Source organism: Sinocyclocheilus grahami, unplaced genomic scaffold, assembly GCF_001515645.1.
Source record: "Sinocyclocheilus grahami isolate Dianchi unplaced genomic scaffold, SAMN03320097.WGS_v1.1 scaffold696.1, whole genome shotgun sequence".
In the NCBI taxonomy this organism is placed as follows: domain Eukaryota; kingdom Metazoa; phylum Chordata; class Actinopteri; order Cypriniformes; family Cyprinidae; genus Sinocyclocheilus; species Sinocyclocheilus grahami.
This window is the reverse complement of record NW_015505875.1, coordinates 344,735-366,465: the sequence shown is the minus strand read 5'-3', so window position 1 is coordinate 366,465 and position 21,731 is coordinate 344,735. Positions and strand designations below refer to the sequence as shown.

Genomic DNA, 21,731 nt, shown 5'->3' with positions numbered 1-21,731 from the left:
TATCTATCTATCTATCTATCTATCTATCTATCTATATATATGTTTTTTTCTAAATGCTGTTCTTCTGAACTTTCTATTCATTAAAGATTCCTGAAAAAAAATATTAAGCAGCACAACTGATTTCAACAGTGGTAATATTAAGAAATGTTTCTTGAGCAGCAAATGAGCATATTAGCCATACCAACTGACGATAACGTTCTGTTTATTAAGAGAGCGTTGCAGTTATGTCGTCTGTCGGCCAACGTTTTTATCGTTCATCAGCTGTATATCAATGTTATAGTTCTTTTGTGTCGTTATCGTTAGAGTTGTGGTGTGAACTTCCCTATTTTTATAGAATTAGAGCAGTTATTAAAACATTATAGTTATCTGCCTTGTGTGAACGGGCCTTTAGTAAAGATGCAATCAAAATTGACTTTAAAATTTTAAATCATATTTGCTTTTTATAATAAACTCTTGGTACAAGAAAAGTCTCATTGAAGGATGGCGGTTTTGTTAAAATATTATAAATATGAATCATTAGAATGATTAATTCATGATATTTGTACTAAATACTTTTTAACTTGGAATATACACTACTGTTCAAAAGTTTGGGGTCAGTATCTATCTATCTATCTATCTATCTATCTATCTATCTATCTATCTATCTATCTATCTATCTATATATATGTTTTTTTCTAAATGCTGTTCTTCTGAACTTTCTATTCATTAAAGATTCCTGAAAAAAAATATTAAGCAGCACAACTGATTTCAACAGTGGTAATATTAAGAAATGTTTCTTGAGCAGCAAATGAGCATATTAGAATGCTTTCTGAAGGATCACGTGACACTGAAGACTGGAGTAATGATGCTGTAAATTCAGCTTTGTCATCACAGGAATAAATTAAAATATTTAAATTAAATTCAAGTAGAATATAATAGTAGTTAGTTTAAATTGTAATAACATTTCACAATATTAGAGTATTACTGTATATTTGATTAAACAAATGCAGCCTTGGTGAGAAAAAGAAACCTCTTTCAAAACACATTACAAATCTTACCTACCCCACACTTTTGAATGGCATGTAAGGAAAATATTACTTTTTATATTATTACTGTTTTTACTTGATGGTTACACCACATTGGGATTTTTGCTATTTAATCAAATAGTAATCACATTTTTAATCCCACTGAACCTGCATTTCATTTTATTTCGCTCTCAGAAAGCAGCTAGACTCTGGTAGTGTCACATTCAGGCCACTGACCCAGATTTTTTCCCACTACAATCAGACTTTAGCCCTGAGTTTAACTGTCTGTGTCTCTGCATGAGACTGCTCTTTCGTCATCGTTTGGTTGAGTCTGTTTCATCAACACTCTGGCCTTGGGTGGTTCTGGTCCACAGAACTCCATCACCTTCAAGCACCCGGCCTGAATACATAATAAGAGGAAATGACAACGTTCTTCTTTGTTTTGTTTCTTAATGGGAGTTTTATGGTGCCCATCTACCACTCCAGAAACAGTTGTGTAAAATATCAGTGTCGCGTATCATAGACGGCAAAGCTCTTTGTGCAGTTCATTGATACAATATATGATCATTCTCAACTATCTATATAGACCCCTTCTGTAAAACACATTTCCATGATTCAGAATTGAAATGAGACTTCCAAATGTGGTTATTTAAAGTGTAATTGCAATGTTATTTTAGTGTTATTTATATACTATTGAATTCTTTATTTTTATTTGTAATTGTTTTGAATGATTTTTTTTTTAATTTGTTTTTTTGTGCTTTTGCCATTTTTTTTTCTGATTATATAGATATTTTATTTAAGCTTAGTTAGAAAAATCACTGTAGTTATCTTTTTACTCATAGTTCTAATCATTTAGGGGCATATATTTAATGTGCAGAAGCACTGCGTGATCACATGAGCTTTGTTGGCCAATCAGAAGGCATCAATAGAAGGGATGGTACTCCGTGGATGCCTGAGTACAACTTGTAGGTGAAAAGAAGAGCCATTTCTTCAAGTGATGTTGATCTTGACACTTTGACTTTTTGCCCTCAGAGCATGAGTCAGTTGAGTGGTGACGGCTCCCTCCCACAGCTGCCTCTGCCCTGCCTGCACAGCTCACAAACACGTGTGTTCTTCGGCCATGAACGCAGACTCGCCGAAGGTAAGCAGCCTCCGTCTGTCTCACACATTCATGTGCACTAGAAAGTGATAGTTCACACGAAGATGATGGAAAAAATAAAAGTCGTTTAGTCACCCTCATGTTATGAACACAAAAGGAGATATTTAGAAAAATGTTCATGCTGCTCTCATGCATACAGTGAAAATCACCCAAAAAATGACAAAATGCCATAAAAGTTGTCCATACTTTTTTTAAAATTAATACATTTATTTTTTTCAGCAAGGATGTATTAAACTGATTAAAAGTGGCTGTAAAGACATTTTATGTTTCATTTTCATTTATTTCAAATAAATGCTGTTATTTTGAACTTTCTATTCTTCGAATCCTGAAAAACAGTTTACACACAAATATTCAGCAGCACAACTGATTTCAGCATTCTTTCTTGAGCAGCAAATCAGCATATTCGTATGATTTCTGAAGGATCATATGACACTGAAGACTGGAGTAATGATGCTGAAAATTCAGCTTTGCATTAGGGTTGTGACAGTGAGGAAATTTTCCCACCAGTTAATCGACGTGTGACAACACCGGTAATACCGGTATCACCGCGGGGGCGGGGCGTTCCCTCTTTTCCTCGCTTTCCTTCGCTTTTAAATAGCTTGTAAAAGCTGCATGCACATTTTACTTTCACTTTCAAATAGCGGCAATTCTGCGTAAAGCAATTGTTCGTTTGAATTTCCCCTGTTTTCCTCGCTTTTAAATAGTTGAATTAATTAATCGAATTAGCGGCAGTTCGGCGTTAATTGCTTGAATGCAACAACAAAATACAATGGCAAACTCACTTTAGCCTATATATAAAACATAGAACTTTTATTAACAAAACAAATAAAAATACACCATGCTATAGGGCAGGCTATGCCTAATATAAAATAACAAATAACTTACATAAAGTTTAAATAGGTATACAAAACTGGAAATAGGCCAAGTAAACATGTATAATATATAACCAAATAAATAAGAAACGTAGAACGTTTATTAGCAAAAGAGTAAGAAAACCTGGAGGCACGGCATACACCTTGATGTAAAAAATAAATAAATAAATGACACAAAGTTTAAATAAAGTAAAAATCAGCAAACAATGTGGAACCAATTCAATAAGAAACAAATGTTTAAAAAAACTTCCAAAATCAGCTTAGATAAACGGCAAAAGTAAACAGGCTTTTCAAAATCCAAAATATTGCCAAACAGGCGCTTTTGCATCTAGTTTCGAAACTAAATCATCCGCGATCATCTTGTCTGCCTCAACTCCAACCCCATTCTTCTTGTCAGTCAGCTCGACTCACTCTCCTCACTGGAGAAATGAAATCTGATCTGTGATGTGACTGTCGTTCAGCACGCTGCATTGAGCAGCTGTGTTCAGTTTTTAATTGTGGTGTCTGTTCTTTTACTGAACTAAATGAGTTTTATTGCTATAAAAAAATCAAAACGACGTTGGGGGTCGGTGCCGCGGTGGGCAAGTGACATAACCGGTGTTGCGGCTTAACACCGGTATCACCGTCAGTACCATCTATCACAGCAAGCCTACTTTGCATCACAGAAATGAATTATATTTAAAAATATATGATAAAGTTATTTTAAATTGTAGTAATATTTCACAATATTACTGTTTTACTGTATTTTTGATCAAATTAATGCACCTTTGGTGGGCATAAGAGAATACTTTTAAAAAATATTTAAAAAAATCTTACCAACCCTAAACCTTTCAACAGAATATACCAAGCATTTTTATGGGAAACAGATGGTAATTTTAGTTATTCATACAAAAAGCAAGCATATTGCCTTATATGAACTGAACATGACATAATTGACTGTTCCTGCACACAAATAAACATAGCACAGCACTAGTGTTACAAATGACATATTTTGACATCCACATTCAGTTGCGATGACCTTTCTTCCATCATGCCCACAGTGAAATGAAGATGAACACAGCACCATTTATGTTCTCGGGGAAAAAAAGTAATTTCCTGTGAGAACTGCAAATGAGACTCAAAAAAGAGGAGCATTGCTAAGGGGCCGCTCCTTACATCACTGAATAAATTACATTTAAATTGAGAGAAAGGACATGGACTACCACATTCCATATCTGCAACGAGCTTTAATTTAATTAAAGAGAAGCAAACAAAAATACTCATTTCAGGAATATCACGGAACTCAGATGTGTGTTGAAAAAAATGATGAGTAAATGATGTAGTGAAGAGACCAGGCCTGAGGAGGTGTGAAAACATTTTTAATTAAAGTCTTTGCCTGGATCTCACACTGAAAAGGGAGGGAGGCTTTAGTGGTGTGTGTTGAATGATGAATGTATGAACCTGTTGTCTCTTCCAATGCACCACTTGCCTTAGGCTCTGAATCCCAAGTATCCTCTGAGACACCGGCTGATTGGACATAAGCCAACTCTCTTGAGTTTATTTATTCTTGATTTCCATAATATTCCCTTTACGCTTCCATGATTTGTCAATCATATTTGTAAGGAGAGAAGAAATGTGTGAATGGAAACCAAGCGGCAACCTTCCGGTCTTTCTCTTGAAACCAACACGGAAGTGACTTAAACTGCAATTCATCGACTGGCTAGAGGCTGGCTCCAAAAGGGAGTCAGTTCCATAGACCCCCCCATGTTAAAATGCCCAAATTTACAGCAAAAAAAATGTTTACAGCCTGGTATAAAAAGTGGTTTTGGTCTATATAGCTAATTTTGCCCTTCATGACAACTGTGAGAGGGTGATTTTTTTTATTTTTATGTCTCATCCGTTTAAATTATATTAAGCCTTAAGGTTCTGAATAATTAAGGGCGTGGCCACTTGAGTGACCGGTGGACTGCTGCTGCTGTCACCACTGGAGCGCTAGGTGGGCGTGGTTTCAGCAACCAGCTCCACCCACATCCCGCCTCTTTGCCCATTTTAGATTATCCAGAAGTGACGCTCTGCCAAGATGGTGATGGCCGGCTCCGCCCACTTTGGGCTTCAAAAATGCTCTTCAGAAACCTATGGGTGACATCACGGACACTACGTCCATGTTTTTATACAGTCTATGAGGGAAACCCAATGATCTTGTGCTTTATCGGGAATGATCCAGAGAGTCTTGAGCTTCAGTGGAAGCAGAACATATGACCTGTGCATGGTGTCAAAAGATCAGTGTCACAAATTTACCTTCTATACCCGTCCATTTTATAATTTTTTTTTTATTTTATACCCATTTTAACTTAAATTTTTGATAATTCTACCAGTTGCATTATGTAATCTCTTACTTGATTTTCCACAGGTGAGAAACAAGCTGCAACTCATGTCTCTTTGGAGCAGGAGTTTGACCGGGATCTTTCCCAGCTGTGGAGGGAGTTGGAGGAGCGGGTTGTCTCAGTGGCGAATAGAGGGACGGTGCCCATCACCTTCCAGCCCTCCCAATGCTGCCTGAACAGTCAGACGGACAACCTCAGATACCCCCTCGCCGTAGTAGAGGGTACGTTATCCCTCGTGCATCAACTGCTTTTTAAGCAATTTTATTTGTGCTTTATATCTGGTCTTCCAGTTTTTTATTTGAAGACATCTATACTGCCTTGACTGCTCCATTGACACAAACGCTTGAATTCTGTGGAGGTTTTGATGTGGTTTAGTGTCTTCCTTATTGCATTTGATGTCTTGCGGGGCTGCAGTCTTGGTTTGTTAGTTGTATATTTAATTAGACTGAGATGAATTATTCACCATTTGCTTTCCTCTATTTCATGAGCTACCTGTATTTGACCTGATTGAATTCTCTTGCAGCCTCATCAGTGGTATGTGTAGTGATGTAAGTAAGACTAGTATTGATCACAGAAATGAATTAGTTATCATAATTGCCGGATATTCACCTGTCGACACCCCCACAGCGAGAGGGGAACAGGATGAACCTGCAAACACCCTTTAGTGATGCTGCCATCTTCCTACTTCTTTGTATTCCTCATTAGCAAATATTTCAGCAGCATTGCACATCACATAAAGCATACTATTTCTAAACAAAATGATTCAAGAGTTTTTGTGTGTAATTAGGTACCTTTCTAATGATTTATAGTTACATGCTGCCTGCATGTTAACAGGTAACCTTGCAGTTTTTCTGTAAAATAAAATTATTATTGTTATTATTATTATTTTCTAATTATTATATTGTTTGATTTATGCTTAAATACTCTATTTTAATAATGAAAGTGCTATTACAAGAGTAATATTTCTTATTTTGTTTAATATTTTTATTTAGCATATATTAATAATTATAATTATTATTTTTTGTCATATGGTGTTCTTTATATATGTGTGTATATATATATATATATATATATATATATTGTATATGGTTACTGTTAATTGATTTTATAAATTGCATTTTAAATCACAAATTGCAATTTTAACCAAAAATAAAAATTGCAATTTTATTTATTTGCCAAATCGTGCAGCCCTGATATTAATGTTTTCACTGTAATGTGTATGGTAATGTATATTTGAATGCCATAATTTAGGCCTAAACTACATATGATCAGATTGCTGTTTTTGTTCATCAGTTGTTAACAACAATTACAGAACATGATCTTATAAATAGATTAAAACAAACAAATAATAATTGTCACACAATCCCATGCATATATGTGTATTTAAATGTATATTTTTATGTGACATAATGACTGTATTGATACTTCAGGATTTATTGAGCCTTTTGTAGTTTTACTGTACCAGCTCAACCGGTACATCCTCAGATCTGAGTCATGTATTGTTCCTGCTTCCCATCATGTCGTTTGCTGTTAATACATTGGCTTCTTTCTTGTTTTTGCATCACAGAGCCCATCATTGTGGAGGTGGTTTTCCGTAATCCCCTGAAGGTTCCTTTGGCTTTGTCGGCTCTGTCTCTGCTGTGGAAGTTTACTCTGAAAGGCTTCTCTGACCCTCAGGGCGGCGCAACCGGAGAAACCGTCAGCAATGAGAAAGAAGTAAGACTGTTAATTGTCTCTCGGCTCTTCGTGCCTGAGGTGCCCAGCTTTGAGTTTCTCATCAGTTTGATTTGAATCCATTCCAGACCACGGCCCTCAAAGACATCATTGATACGCAAGTCATTCCAGAGTTCACCATAAGTCCAGAGGAGACCAAAGTGGTTCGTGCGCCTTTTTCTCTTATCTCTCCTCTTCTAATTTCTCTTTTTCACCATTGCTTTACCTGAATGGACTTTTTGTTCTCGTGTTTGTTCTGGGCTGTCTCACTCTCGCTTTCTCAGGCCCGTTTGAAGTTGCTTCCTCATAAGACCGGAGAGTTGCATGTTCTTGGTGTGGTGTACAACCTGGGCACTGGAGAAGTGGGCAACAGTGAAGGTGTATCACAAACACTCATTCTTTGATGTTTTGTAAACTCTGAGACCAACAGTTAGTTATTTATCTGATGTAACACTAACTGTAGATGTGACTGGTTTGTGTTGCAGGCTCGCTGGCCGAGGATCTGGTGTGTGTTCGTGGACAGCAGAATCTGGAGATCCAGGGACCCAGACTCAATATGACCAAAGAAGAAAAGACTTCCGTCGGATATGGACCAGACCGCCGCCTGGACCCCATTATCACTCCACCTATGCCCTTATTGGAGGTGTGTTTGAGGGTGTCAAACTTTGATTTTGAGCTTTAATAAACTAATGGATTTAGAATGGTCCTGAGAACTGAGAGCAGATCTAGTATAAAAGCACTCGTCACAGTTAAACTGAGACAGTTTAATGATTTACTGTGCTCATATTGCACTGCAAGGTCTGAGTGATTAATTGAACATTCACTATATATTCAGAATGAATTTGGTGGGGATATGTAAAATGAAGCTATATATTGTGAATATTGCAGTGATTTAAATAATTTATTAGCGTCTATGTTTTAAATGTCTGGAAAAATCAAGTAAGAGCAAGTTCAGTTTTTTTTTTTTTTTATCTGTTCAAAATATCTGTATCACTTGTAGAAATAGTTTATCCAAAATTTAAAATTTACTGAAAATGTATCACCCTCAGGCCATCCAAGATGTAGATGAGTTTTTCTTCATCACAACACGTTTGGATATATTTAGCATTACATCACTTGCTCACCAACGGATCCTCTGCAGTGAATGGGTGCTCAGAATGAGAGTCCATGCAGCTGATAAAAACATCACAATAATCCACATGACTCCAGTCCATCAATTAACAACTTGTGAAGTGAAAATCAAATCCATCATTTTTAGCTTCAAATCATTGCTTCTGGCTAAAATATGAGTCCTCTATCTATAATATTGCTTTCTTCGGTGAACAAGTCATCTCATCTGAATCAGGAGAGAAACATGCACAAACTAAGCACAGTTTACAAGCAAAAACAGTTCTAAACAAATATGTCGGTGGATTTTGATGTGAGAGGACAACAGAGGATGGATTTTTTTTTCATTGGAGGAAGTTTTAATATGGATTATGGACTCATAGTTTAGCCAGAAGCAACAATATAAAGTTAAGAACATCTTGATGGGTTTGTTTATTAAAAACACGCAGCTTTTCACTTTACAAGAAATTAATTGATGTACTGGAGTCTTGTGGATTATTGTGACGTTTTTGTCAGCTGTTTGGACTCTCATTCTGACGGCACCCATTCACTGAGGATCCATTGATGAGCAAGTGATGTAATGCTACATTTCTCCAAATCTATTCAGATGAAGAAACAAACCAATCTATATCTTAGATAACCTGAGGTGAGTACATTTTCAGCTAATTTTTGCTTTTGGGAGAACTATTCCTTTATTTTAATCAAATTCTGATTCAATGATTCATTTGACTCAAAAATGTTGGTATTATAATGAAGATTTTGGTTCACTTGTTGAAGTCCCAAAATTTAATCTTTTTACAGAAAGATCACAAAAAAAGACTGTCAAGCTGGCAAAAATCATATGTTCCAATGCTTCTAAGATTCAGGGTGCCCACGTGAGGTCTTCTGAGGAAGTGGATTTAAGTTTTTATTTCAAGGCATTGAATCTCTTTTGAAAAAGATAGTGTACAAAGTCCTCAAGCTGTGCTTTAGTTATGTCTGTGAAATAATCAGTAATTACTGATTTTGGACTGAAAGACTTTGACTGAGATCTATGCTCTTATGTGAATAAGTTTGCACTTTGCACTCGATTGTTGTGATAATGTCAATTTCACACATGTAACAAAAAATGATTAATTATGTTTTTTTTTTACTGTGATTAACTGTTGCATTGCTCTCTGTTTAACCCTTTCAGGCCCAGACACAATTCCATTTTCAAATTTCAAACATTTGATTTTCTTGGCTTGACTAAGTCAAAATCAGAATGGTTTTGTATGCATCATCTCATGTATCATCTTGTGAAAGATTCAGTTCGACTGATATTCTAGTCACGAGGCATTTTTTTATTCTGCTAACACTCTTGAAAAGGTTTTAACAAAGTCAGTCCAGATTCATTTTAAGATCAAATTTTTATTATTATATCACCATGTAAAAAAGCAGTAGAATCCATTATGAAATTAAAAACCGTCATTTTTCCTTACAAAATACTAATATTTTATTATTATTTTGCATTAAACATTTTGCCTTCAGTAACACTGAAATTAGTAACACATCATTAACAGAAATTCATATTGTAAGCAGTTTATTTTATTTCTGTTTTTTTTATTTTAGCCCTAAATTATTTATTTACTTCCTGCCCCTGGCAGGGTTAAGTGGCGGTTCTTTGCAAGAGTAAGCTACATGTGTGCCAGACTTTATGCCAATCGTCAAACTATAATAGTAAACCATGTAATTACTGTTTCTCTTTCCTTTTCCACCTAGGTGTTTTTCATTAACTTCCCCACTGGTTTATTGAGTGGTGAGATCCGAAAAGCGTGGGTGGAGTTTGTAAATGTGAGTGCAGTCCCTCTCACTGGTCTTCGGGTGGGGTCCACACACCCAGAGTTCTTCACATTCGGCAGTGCCACCTCTGACCTTACCCCAGTGACCCCCACAGCAGCAGAGCACTGTTCCGCATACAAGACTGTGGCCATGCCCCCATCAGTGGCGACTGTGTCGCTCGTGTCACCAGCAGTGTTCGGGGTCACCAGCAGTGATCAGTTGGTGGTGACGGAGATTCCCTTATCACGAGGTGTGTTGGGACCTGGGGAGGCGTTACAGATCCCACTGTGGCTCAGGGGACCTGACCAAGAGGGTGTCCATGAAATCAACTTCCTCTTTTACTATGAGAGTACAGAGAAGACTGCCAAACTCAGGTATGTGGCCATTTTAGCTTTATTTGGACTAATAATGGACAATACAAAGAACTGTGCAGGGTTTAAGCAGGATTACTCAGGCCTGTGTGAACTGGCCAGGCCAGAACTGATTAATTCACTAAGTGCACTTGGATTTATGGGTTCAAGCCTTTGTCTTATTTTCATTTTGCAATCTAGGAAATTAAATGCAACTAAGACTTCACATGGTAGTAGTAGCAGCCTATTGTTTAAAGATATGCATTTTTTTTTTTTTCACTAAAACTTTAGTATACTTTTTAAAGTGTATTGCAATATTTGTATAGCAAAGAAATATATGTTTAATTATATATACAATACAATATATTGCAATACTAATAAAGAAGGTTGTATTTAAGTGTCCGATAACAACATTTTTAATTGAATAAATACATTTTTTTAAATCATTAGACTACAACAATATACATTTTTTTTTATTATGAATGTTTTAAACCAGTTACTAATTATTTTTTAAAATTTTTAATGTCTTATAATACAAAAGTTATTATTAAATAATAATTATTATATATAATAATAATAATTAACAGTAACTATAATAATAATAGTACAACAATAATATAATAATAATTATATATTATATATATGTTATTATATATTAATATTAATAACAATTTTACTATTATATATAGTTTATGTATAATATATTAATACTATTATAAATAATATGGTAATAATAGTTAATAAATTAATGTCATTGTCCATACAAATGCTGCTGTGGTTATTAGTAACAATAATAATATAGTTATAATATTAATACTAATAGTAATATTAGTAACAATAGTGTTTATATAATCCTTGCTAATACTTTTATAAATAGTAATAATATTGTAATAATAGTAAAAATAATATAAATAGTTTTTATAAAAATGTTATGCGATTACATTTATGTAATAGTTATAAATATGGAGCAGGTTTTGTAATGTAAATGTACATTAGTTGTTTATTGTTATCTACTTATTTATACAAACAATACCTGTGAATGCCATTGTTTCCTGTTAAAAGCAAAGTGGTCTAGTGGTGATAGTTGCTATTTTTAGAGACCCAAAAATGGCATCATTTAACACAATAAGTAGAAATGTAAAAATATTGGTTCCTGTGTCGTCTCAACTGTACTAATAAAGGCAGAATCTCCAAAATATAACTTATTCTACATAGTGTTAAAGATATTTTCATTTCCTTTCACTGGATACTGCTGATGCTGAGCAGTTGTGGTTTTGTGCTGTTAAGTGGCTGATAATCAAACATAAGCGTATGCTTTTTCATTTGGAAATTTGCTGTCTGCCGTTTAAAGAGGACTAATTGACCTTTAACATCATTTAGAGTTTGAAAACTACCACATGAATTCCAGTGACTCATCTTCGTTTCTCTGAAACTTTTAGTCACAGGGTCCTTCGACACACTGCTTTCATCTGCACAAGCCGCTCTCTAAGCGTCAGAGCCACGGCCAGCCGCAGCAACACACTGCACGGCAGAGAGAGAGAGACAGAAGAACAGCAAGAAGCAGAGGAGAAAAACGGCAGCATGTTGGTCTTTGTGGACGTGGAGAACATTAACACAGTGAGCTCTTTCCCACACATGGACTGCTCATGTTTTTCTTTTTCATTTTAATACTTTCTGTTCTTGCACTTCATGAAACATGTGAACATTGTCGCATTAGGGATGCACAGATGTGAAATTATGATGTGCTTTATCTCAACTTGTATGCAAAGATTCAAGTTTAGGAGGATTATAATACGAGTATATTATATTAGTGTATCATATTAAATTGACAGTCCAAATCATTAGTTTTCACACAGTCACCATCCATTCCTCTGTGATCTGAGTTGATTTCTCTGTGGAGATCAGTTTAATCTCATCTCTCGTGAATGATGTGTGTTGATTTGACTCTTCTCTCTCTCTCTCTCTCTCTGTGTCAGAGTGAAGCAAGTGTTCGTGAGTTCCACATAGTTCAGGTGTCCAGCAGCAGTCGGCAGTGGAGGCTGCATAAGTGCATCAACCCTGTGGGAGATGAAGGTATGAATCCTCCAGTATGCTCTGGTTACATGCACTTAGTCGCTTAGCAGACAGTTTCACTCCTCCTGCAGCCACCTGGGGTTAAGTGCATTGCTCCACATTGCTTGGTAGACTGTGGATCGCTCCTTTATTTGGTTCCAAGTAGTGGTCGACCGATATGGGTTTTTTGACAGCCGATGCCGATATCTTGGAAAGCAGGGTGGCCGATATAATTTTATTTATTTTAATTTATATTTAAGAAATTTGAAATCATTTGAAAATGGATTAAAAATAATTGTGTAAAATAAACATACTTAAACTTTAGAAGACAAAGCATTTTCACAAATAAATAAATATTTAATAAAAATCTAATTAAAAAGGAAGTAAACACTGTAACCAACAGGGCACTCAGTATTCTGGGAAGTTTGTGTGCATTGGGAATTTTTATTTATTTATTTATTTTTTCAAATAAAGCCAAGGTAACACTCATTTTACATACAGCACGCAATGAAAATGACACGAATATGACAGTGGGCAAATGCATAAAGCGCAGCATAATTTGAAATCAGTCACGAGTTTAAAGTATGCCGATCGCGTGTCTCCAGTGACGCTGAACTCTCCTCCTGTCAGCATTCAATTTGCACGGATCGACCGTCACGCAGAGAACATGCAATCATGCAGGATACAAATGCACACTTCACAAGATCTCAACTAGATTCGACTGCAAGGTTTGTGAAATTAAATGTTCATTCATTAGTCATTCAAAGATTTGTTTAAATGATATAAATACGTATATGCTGAATGCTGACGGCAAATGAGAATGTATTATAATGTTTGCCTTTCTGTTACTAATAATATTAAAGCAATCGTTATAATACTTTTTGTATACATTTTAATTCCTTTGTTTAACAGTTCTATCTGATTATTAGATAGACTTCTATCCGTATTAGACAGAACTGAATGACAACAGCGAACAAGTGGGAGAATGTGAGCACTGTGTGCTCAGGTGCTGCCGCAGCCGTTCTCGGCGCCGTCAAAATAGAAGTCCCGCCTCTAACACATCGGCCAAAAAGAAAAACTTATCGGCCGATGCTGCTATTTGAAAAATGCCAAATATCGGCCAATATATCGGCCTTGGCGATATATCGGTTGACCACTAGTTCCAAGCCAGTATGAGTTTTTTCCTCCATCCAACAAAAAACGAGATGCATAGCAAAATATCCACAATTCATAATGGTGGTCCTTCATTAAATGATGTTATTTCCTCTTGTCTCATCTCAGATTAAAAACAATAGCTTGATTCTTCTTGTTTACACCTAGTGTTTTTTTATCAAATTGTTCTCTACTCTTTGGTAGAGAAATACTTTCTTAAAATATAAAGGCAGCTATATATTTGCATGTATTAAAATAACATTTATACTGTGTAAAATACTAAGTGTAGTGTATTTTTTTTTTATATACATCATAAATTGCTTTCTGTATAAACCACCTTTATATTTTAGGATGGGGGTCTCTCGCAAGGGAATTGTCATATTTGGGGGTCCATCTGTTGTTCCTTTGAACCATCAGACTTGATCTGTTTTGAGGTGCTGTGAAAAGAGCGATCTGCCTACATTAATCCATATGTACTGTACCTCCAGCACTGTGAATATTGATGCAGAGGAACTTGATTGCATGCCAGCAGGGCAAGCAGAGTATCAAAAGAAGCTGGGAGTGGGTACAGACACGGGATGATACACTCCATGACCTGCAGCTTTTAAATGGCCTATTGAAAGTGGGTCACATTGCATTTGTTTTGAGTCATCTGTACGGCTGATACCTTAAGAGAGAGAAATGCGCTGCAGAAAGTGATGCCATCCATCCATCCATCATTCCATGGGCTCACGCCCGTTGGTGTCCAATGCCCGTCTGACGCTCCATTTCCACTGTGCACGGTCCTGTGCCATCCTGCTAAGAGAGTGGATGTCCCAGCAGCTCTGAAATGCTGAGATGAAATTAGGCCACTTTGAAATTGTGCTGAGTGTGTAAAACATGCAGGCATACGCATTTTAGTGGCTAACTAAATTGAAAATTGAATCCCGTGCATGTGATCGTCCCGTACCGTCAGCTTGGATGAGGTAAATACATTTAATAATGTGAAAATATGTGGACAAGAACTTATGGCTTCAATGCGTCTTTAACCGAGCGCACCACTTCCAAAGCTAAATCGGTGTCTGCTTTTTAAGTGTGTGAACTTGTAAAATCAATCTTCTGTTTCATACAGAAGCCCAGCGGCTGGTGTTGTTTATCTGTATTTATGTTTTACGCTACATTGGCTTTTGGAAGTTTTTTTTAATTCAGTACTTTTAATTAATTTATTGGTCTGAAGGAAAAGAGTGACTTCAACCTGAGGAGATGGAGCAGGAACCTACAGCTACAAACAAATGAAGAATACTGCCTTGTCGTTAGTCTTTGAATGCAGAAAAAAAAATTCTATTCAACTTTTGGCTCCAGCCAACCACTATGTTTAGCATCTTAGGCTTGAGACATGAAAGGACACTGAGCATCATGGAATTAAAAGGTCTTGTGTTTTTAAGATCTGGACGAGAAGTGCAGAACAAATCACAATTCTGAAAACAAAATAACAAATTACAAACGCAAATGCAAGTCTAAAAAACAAAATAATTCAGAAAGCACAACAACAATTCAGAAAACATTATAACAAGTCAGAAAACACAATGACAAATTCGAAAACAAAATAACAAGTCAGAAAACACAACGACAATTCAGACAAACTGGAAAAAGTAGGTATAGTTTGAGACCGTGCCATTGGTTTGGGATTACTCACCGCTGACTGGACGAGACATCTGTCAATCAACATATACAGGAAGAACCAGCCGAAGAACAGCAGAGTCGTGGTAGAAAGTTCGGAGATGGTATTAAAGAAACTCAGTTTAAATGTATTGTATGAATTGCCCTTACTATGGAATAAAATATACGGGGCGTATATTTACATTTAGTAAAAAGTGGCTGTGAAACATCAGCTCCAGTGGCGCAGATGGATAAGCGCTTGCCCTTGGCTTTTTGACGTGATCGACCCGGGGATTGATCCCGCTTTTTGCCGAACTTTTCAAATCTCGTATCACATCGTAAAGGCATTTATTTTCGATAAAAATTAAGGAAATAATCAAAAAGTTGAAAATAAAGTATCGGGTAGGGTTAGGGTAGGTGTAGGGAGGGCTTTATAGTACCAATAAGGTGGCATCCATTTAATAATTTAAATTAAAATTATAATTTACACTCAATACGTTATTATTGCATACTGTTTTATAATGTACTACAATACTGAAGTGCAGATAATTGCCACTATTTGCAACAAGTAGTATACTTGATAGTAGAAATCCTGCTATTTTAACATAGTGTAACTAGGTATTTGCACTTAGTGTAAATAGCATATTGCTAAAAGTACTGCTATTTTCACTTAGTGTAAATAAAATCCATTGCTAATACGAGATTTGAAAAGGGAGGGAAAAAAAGTTCGGCAAAAGGCGGGATCAAACCCGGGTCGATCGCATCAAAAAGTAGGTGAAGCGCTTATCCATCTGCGCCACTAGAGCTGATGTTTCACAGCCACTTTTTACTAAATAAATTTATGTTTAGACTTGCATTTGCGTTTGTAATTTGTTCTTTTGTTTTCAGAATTGTGGTTTGTTCTGCACTTCTCGGCCACCATACAAATGAGATGTATTACACAAATGCCTGATATGCAGTTTATGCAGCTTGGCTCAAAGAAATAGAGACAAACTCACGGAGTCATGTAAAATAATCCGTCAAGTCCTGTCCCAATAAAGACGTAACTTTGCGTGAATTAAATAATATGAAGCCATGAATGGGCGCATGTTGTAAATAAAAGTGCTGAATTTAATTTCGCTCTCTGTTGTCTACAGCATTTTACAGTAATCGGATATCGGTTTTGTAATATCGGATTCACCGATAAACGCCGCCATCTTGTGGATGTTTTGAGGCAATAAAATACGATGTTTTGTTTGTTATATTTCAATATTCCAGAAAATATTATTCAGGGAATTAACATTATCCAGTGAATTATTCTTCACTCTTTATCCTATTAAACATCTTATAAACCTACTAAAACTGTAGTTTAAAATTAAGTTGATATGACTCCTTTCCTTTATTTATATTCTCCATTTGAAAACATTAGACCTTCTATATTTATTTTGCTTATTGTTAATATTAGTGTTAATGCTGATGCTTTAAATGAAATGTTTTTATATTGTTGTAATGTGAAGATTACATTTAACATGAAAGACTGCTAATTTTCAGCACTTTTTTTAAGATGACTGAAAGGAGGAAAAACCAAAGTGAAGTATGGACTTACTTCATTCAGTCATTTATTTACTTTATAACAGTAAATAAATATCGGTTCTGCATATCGGTTATCGGGCACATAAACATGCAAATAATTGGTATCGGTTATAAAATATCAATATCGGTCGATCACTAATAATTACTTTTTGGACTGTTACGCACACAAAACTATCATATGGCATATTAAAATAAGTGTAATTATGACCTGAGTTCACATGAAGATGCTGAGTTCATAAATGCTGTCGCTAATTAAAACTAAAACTTTGACACACGGAAAACAACTTGTAAAATATGGAGCAAGGGCAACAAAACGCACTTTAAAATTCTGACTTTGCTTTGAAGAGTTAATTAACTGGCCTTGACATCTGAACTGTTTTTCTGTATTTGATTATCTGATGTGGGAGCAGCAAAAAGAAAGATTTTCTGTGAAGAAATGGATGGGCATTCATCATCTTTCTTGTTTTTGCCTTCATTTCGTGTTGTTTGCAGACTCTAAGCTGGCCAGCAGGGAGAGAGGGAAGCTGTGCTTCAAAGCCACCAGATGCAGAACGGAGGAAGGTGGGGCGTCCAGTCCACACACATGCACACAAACCCTCATGTATTCTATGTATTTCCATTCCATGCTAAATTTGCACCGTTGCATAAATTCTGTCTGGAAAGACCAAGATGTGAATCTGATTTCCAAAATGCACATAAAAACTCTGTTGAGGTGGACAATTTTCTTATTGAATTGAATAAATTCATAGATGTGACTTTGCCTCCACAATCACAGCTGCTCACAGCCAATGAAAACGCAGCAAACTGGTTAACATAATGAAGTTTGAACATACTGACATTTTTTTCCCTCAATGCCTCAGCTACTTCAGATGCAGCAGAAAAATACACCTTTGCCGACCTCAACCTCGGCAACGAACAAGTGAGAATGCCCTTTTGTTCTCACTACTAGTTCAGATCGATACTGAGAATTAAAGGGGTCATATGATGTTGTTAAAAATAACATTATTTGGTGTATTTGGTGTAATGGAATGTGTTTATGCGGTTTAAAGTTCAAAAAACAAATTTTCCACATACTGTACATTATTGTTTCTCCTCTATGCCCCGCCTTTCTGAAACGTGTCGATTTTTACAAAGCTCCAGTGATCTGAAAAGTGAGGTGTGCTGTGATTGGCCAGCTATCCAGTGCATTGTGATTGGCCGAATACCTCAAGTGTGTGACGGAAATGTTACGCCCCTTACCATACTGTGATGCCATGTCCCGTCACGACGAGACAAAACCAATAAAACCCATTATAAATGAGGCATTTGTTGCATCCAGTGGGGACATAATTACTGATAATAATGACTTATACTGTCTTTTTACACGTTGCCTTGCATCGCGCCGCGTAAACATAAAACCATGTCTGCATTTGTGATCGGAGAAATGACAAACAAGCGCTACTCTACACTGCTCAAAACTCACGTTTGAATCATCAGTGGCAAATCCTTTAAATATGAAAAAGTACTTACAGTTTATGAGTCAGAACAGCCGGCATTGTAGTCTACTCTTCCAGGATCAGGAAACAGTCCTCCATAAAATGTGCTGCACACAAATGAATATTTGGGTTGAACTGTTCTGGAACAGTGTTGTAAATACAACTTAACCACTGATTTCTAGTCGTGTCCTCTTTTGGAAGGCCAAACAAAGTAATTTCGCTTTCACAACGAAACACATGGCGGGCTAGAGTGAGCGGAGGCCGGCGGCTAGAGTGAGCGGTGGTGGGCGGGCTTGAGAATGGCACGGCCGGCGGATTCGACGAAGGAGCGGCCGGTGGGTTTGCGGCAACCACATGTGATGACCCCGGGCTGGACTCTGCTTCATCCACGGTGAAAGCCGATCCGGCGATCCACAGTGCGAAGTTGATGTATTTCCTCAGCGACCAGCACGGATCAGCTCTAGGCATGATGAAGCGGATATCGTCCTCTTTTGGAAGGCCAAGCAAAGTAGTTTTGCTTTCACAACGCAACGCACAGCATCTCCACGACATGGCGGCAGCAACAATACTACAGCGAGAATAAAAGTTACGCCTTCTTTCTTTGCGTGAACATTTTGGCGGCATTATGCAAATCTTCCCACATCGTGACGTAGACATGTTAGAATGAGCCATATAGTGACATAGGTATGTGGGGGCGTGTTAGAACGAGCCGTTTTAGGTGGGTGTGGTTGACTCTTAACTTTTATAAAGAATATCTCTTTGGATTTTAGACTTTAGTCTTTGCAACTTTACAGATCTTCTTTATGCACCAAGAGCTTGTAACACTTCAAAGAGAAAGGAAAAATTGAAATCGCATCATATGACCCCTTTAAGCGTCACCAATTATTGTCTTCATTCAGCTTCTTAACAGTCCTTACTGTGTTTCTCTCTCTTTGTCCTTAGATTGTCAGCTCTACCACTCCTTGTGCTGATTTTTTCTTCCGGAGGGGTCTGCATTCTGAAGCCAGGAGAGGTGGCATGTCCGCAGGCGGTGCTAGTCAAATGCAGAGAAAGAGCCTCACGCCACAGAGCGGGACTGATGACGGTGGGACAAGTATTGTCAAAAAATGCAGCGAAGTAGAGCTTGACATCATCGTCCTTTGGAAGGTACCCTGATGAAATGTTTCAAAGATCTGTGGGTTGCAACAGATCGTTAGTGATGATAATGCATGTAAAGTGCCTAATACTTCAAAGAGCTCTGCCACTGTAAATTTTATATAACGTTTTTTTTTTTAGTTGAGTTGAGTCAATTTTATTTAGTAGTCTTGAGGGAGAGATAGATATCAGTCATATTTGAAATCAGAATTTATTTTAAGTTGAATGTTTGAGGCAGCCATTTACCAAATACGATACGATGGCACATTTGCTAAATTTGATCAAATTAGTGTTTGTTTTGTAAGGAGTTCATAAATCATGATGATGATTATTTTAATCTGTTAAAATAACTACTTTTACTAACAGTGAGAAGTACAGTCACAATCTGCATATATTTCTTTGTTCCTCCAGTAGTGGATAGAAAACTAAATTAATTGTCAGCTTTCATCAGTAACTGCTTCACTAATGTAGTTAAAATGAATGGTTGTAAACGGGTTAAATTGGGATTTGTTATGTAGGGGGCTCTGGTTTCAGGCTTTCAAGGGCTGCACATGTGTATGCAAAGCCTACAAAATCTTGTAAAATATAACAAGTTAAGAGAGCCCCCTGCTATGAGCACTAAAATGCTGATCAGAGTCATTCTTGATGCTGGCGCAGTGTGCAAAGCTACATCTGATGACAATGAAATCAGTGCTTTAAGTTTTCAGGTAGGTCTAACGGTAATATTCAGGTACAGAAATGCTACAGAATTTGACTTAAAGTAATCAAATGTAAAATAACACTGGATAGTCTCCACTGTATAAATAAATACAGATGAAACCTTACAATTAAAGTTACAAAAGTCAGTTAAGAGCAGTGAGTGATTTTCTCAGACTTTTGTTGTTTGGTTAACATTGACAGAGACCGCAATCAGTTTAATAGTCTGCGGTCTCTTTACAACCGACGGCACTGATCTAGTATACTGTTACACATGCGTTTTCTTTCTCAGTTGTTTATGTTCACTGAAGATATAACGGACTGTGTTTACGATAATGCTCACCAAGATGGGTATTTTGACATAGTTTGTATGTATCAGAACATTTACACAATAAGCTGCGAAAAATAACTCAATTCTGTACTCACGCGCTGCATGAGAAGCTACTTTATGTGCGCGCCTTTTGGGTGTGTGCTTACTGTAAAGCGCCTCAGAAAGTGTGCGAGTATTGAACTGAGTACTCTTTTGCTGCTTATTGCGCTTGAATGGTTTAAAAACCATGAATGCTCAGCCCTGGCCCATTTTAGCCTCTGGTTGTAAAACACTTTAACTGTTCAACTGGCCCCCAGTTAATATCCGTTTGAGATCCCTGATTTAAACCTTATAATTGAAGGTGATTTCTAAAAGCATTACTAGCCAGCTGTCCAGTAACTTGTATTTGTTTGCCAAACTAATTGACCTAAGCATTTGGCACTTTGCAAGGGTTGATTTTGGATGAACTGCACTGTTGTTGATCACTGTCAACATGACTGTTGATGACTGTCGATAGAAAATCAGCACCTCTTAGAAATTTAGTTGTAATTTATGCATGCTGACATTACTGATGCTTTAAGATTTGAGGACAAATATAATTGTATTAATCATATAATGTGCCATTTCAGGCATATGTTGTGGAGGACAACAAACAGCTGATTTTAGAGGGGCAGCTTCATGTTGCACTGCAAACCATTGGCAAAGAGTCCTGCTCACTCTCGCAGAAAGAGGTACTACACATCCACATTATCTCACAATGACTCTCTCTTGCTGTTCAGCTCTTTTCATGTGGGTGCGTTATAAATACATAAATGCAGAGTCACTCTATAAAGATTATAGAGGCACTTCCTCTAGTGGAAGAGACCACTGTATCTTTTCAATGAGACTTGGTAAGTGTATACTTGAGCAAATAATATTTTGTGTATGTGTTTTGAAGTGTCCGTTATTGATAGACCAAGATGACTTCATCTTAATACACTCAGGTTAACCACTCAATTGGCTGAACACAAAATAATTTTTTTGCTTGTAGCATTCAGTGTGTTAGTAAAATACCCCTCATGGGAAAGAGCCTGAACTCATAACAATCCTCTGAAAAGATGTTTTAACCTTAATATGCAAATGTTAAGTTTGCAAGTGTCTTATTCAACCTGCAGCAGTCAATCACGCTCGATAGCAAGGATATTCATTTTAGTGAATTCATTCATCACCGACTGGGTGTGGTAGACGTTAACTCAAGAAAAAGCATTGATAATGCACTTGAGCATTGAACAAAAACACTGAAGTGCCCACTAAAAGCATGCTTTTTCTGGCATTCTATTCTGATTAAATAAATC

The 21,731-nt window shown here is 36.7% G+C and overlaps 1 protein-coding gene across 4 annotated transcripts in view; it reads left to right on the top strand.

Moving 5' to 3' along the window:
* Nucleotides 1-21,731, top strand: part of trappc8 (trafficking protein particle complex subunit 8) — a 58,836-nt gene that overhangs the window by 24,332 nt on the left and 12,773 nt on the right. For all 4 annotated transcript variants that reach the window (XM_016243672.1, XM_016243671.1, XM_016243670.1 and 1 more), the window contains 13 exons: nt 2,037-2,145; nt 5,425-5,619; nt 6,966-7,114; nt 7,201-7,275; nt 7,396-7,489; nt 7,597-7,754; nt 9,959-10,392; nt 11,808-11,985; nt 12,345-12,441; nt 17,275-17,343; nt 17,643-17,701; nt 19,200-19,403; nt 21,027-21,128. In XM_016243672.1, coding sequence (XP_016099158.1) covers nt 2,037-2,145; nt 5,425-5,619; nt 6,966-7,114; nt 7,201-7,275; nt 7,396-7,489; nt 7,597-7,754; nt 9,959-10,392; nt 11,808-11,985; nt 12,345-12,441; nt 17,275-17,343; nt 17,643-17,701; nt 19,200-19,403; nt 21,027-21,128 — 1,923 coding nt within the window. The remainder of the gene's footprint in view (nt 1-2,036; nt 2,146-5,424; nt 5,620-6,965; nt 7,115-7,200; nt 7,276-7,395; nt 7,490-7,596; nt 7,755-9,958; nt 10,393-11,807; nt 11,986-12,344; nt 12,442-17,274; nt 17,344-17,642; nt 17,702-19,199; nt 19,404-21,026; nt 21,129-21,731) is intronic.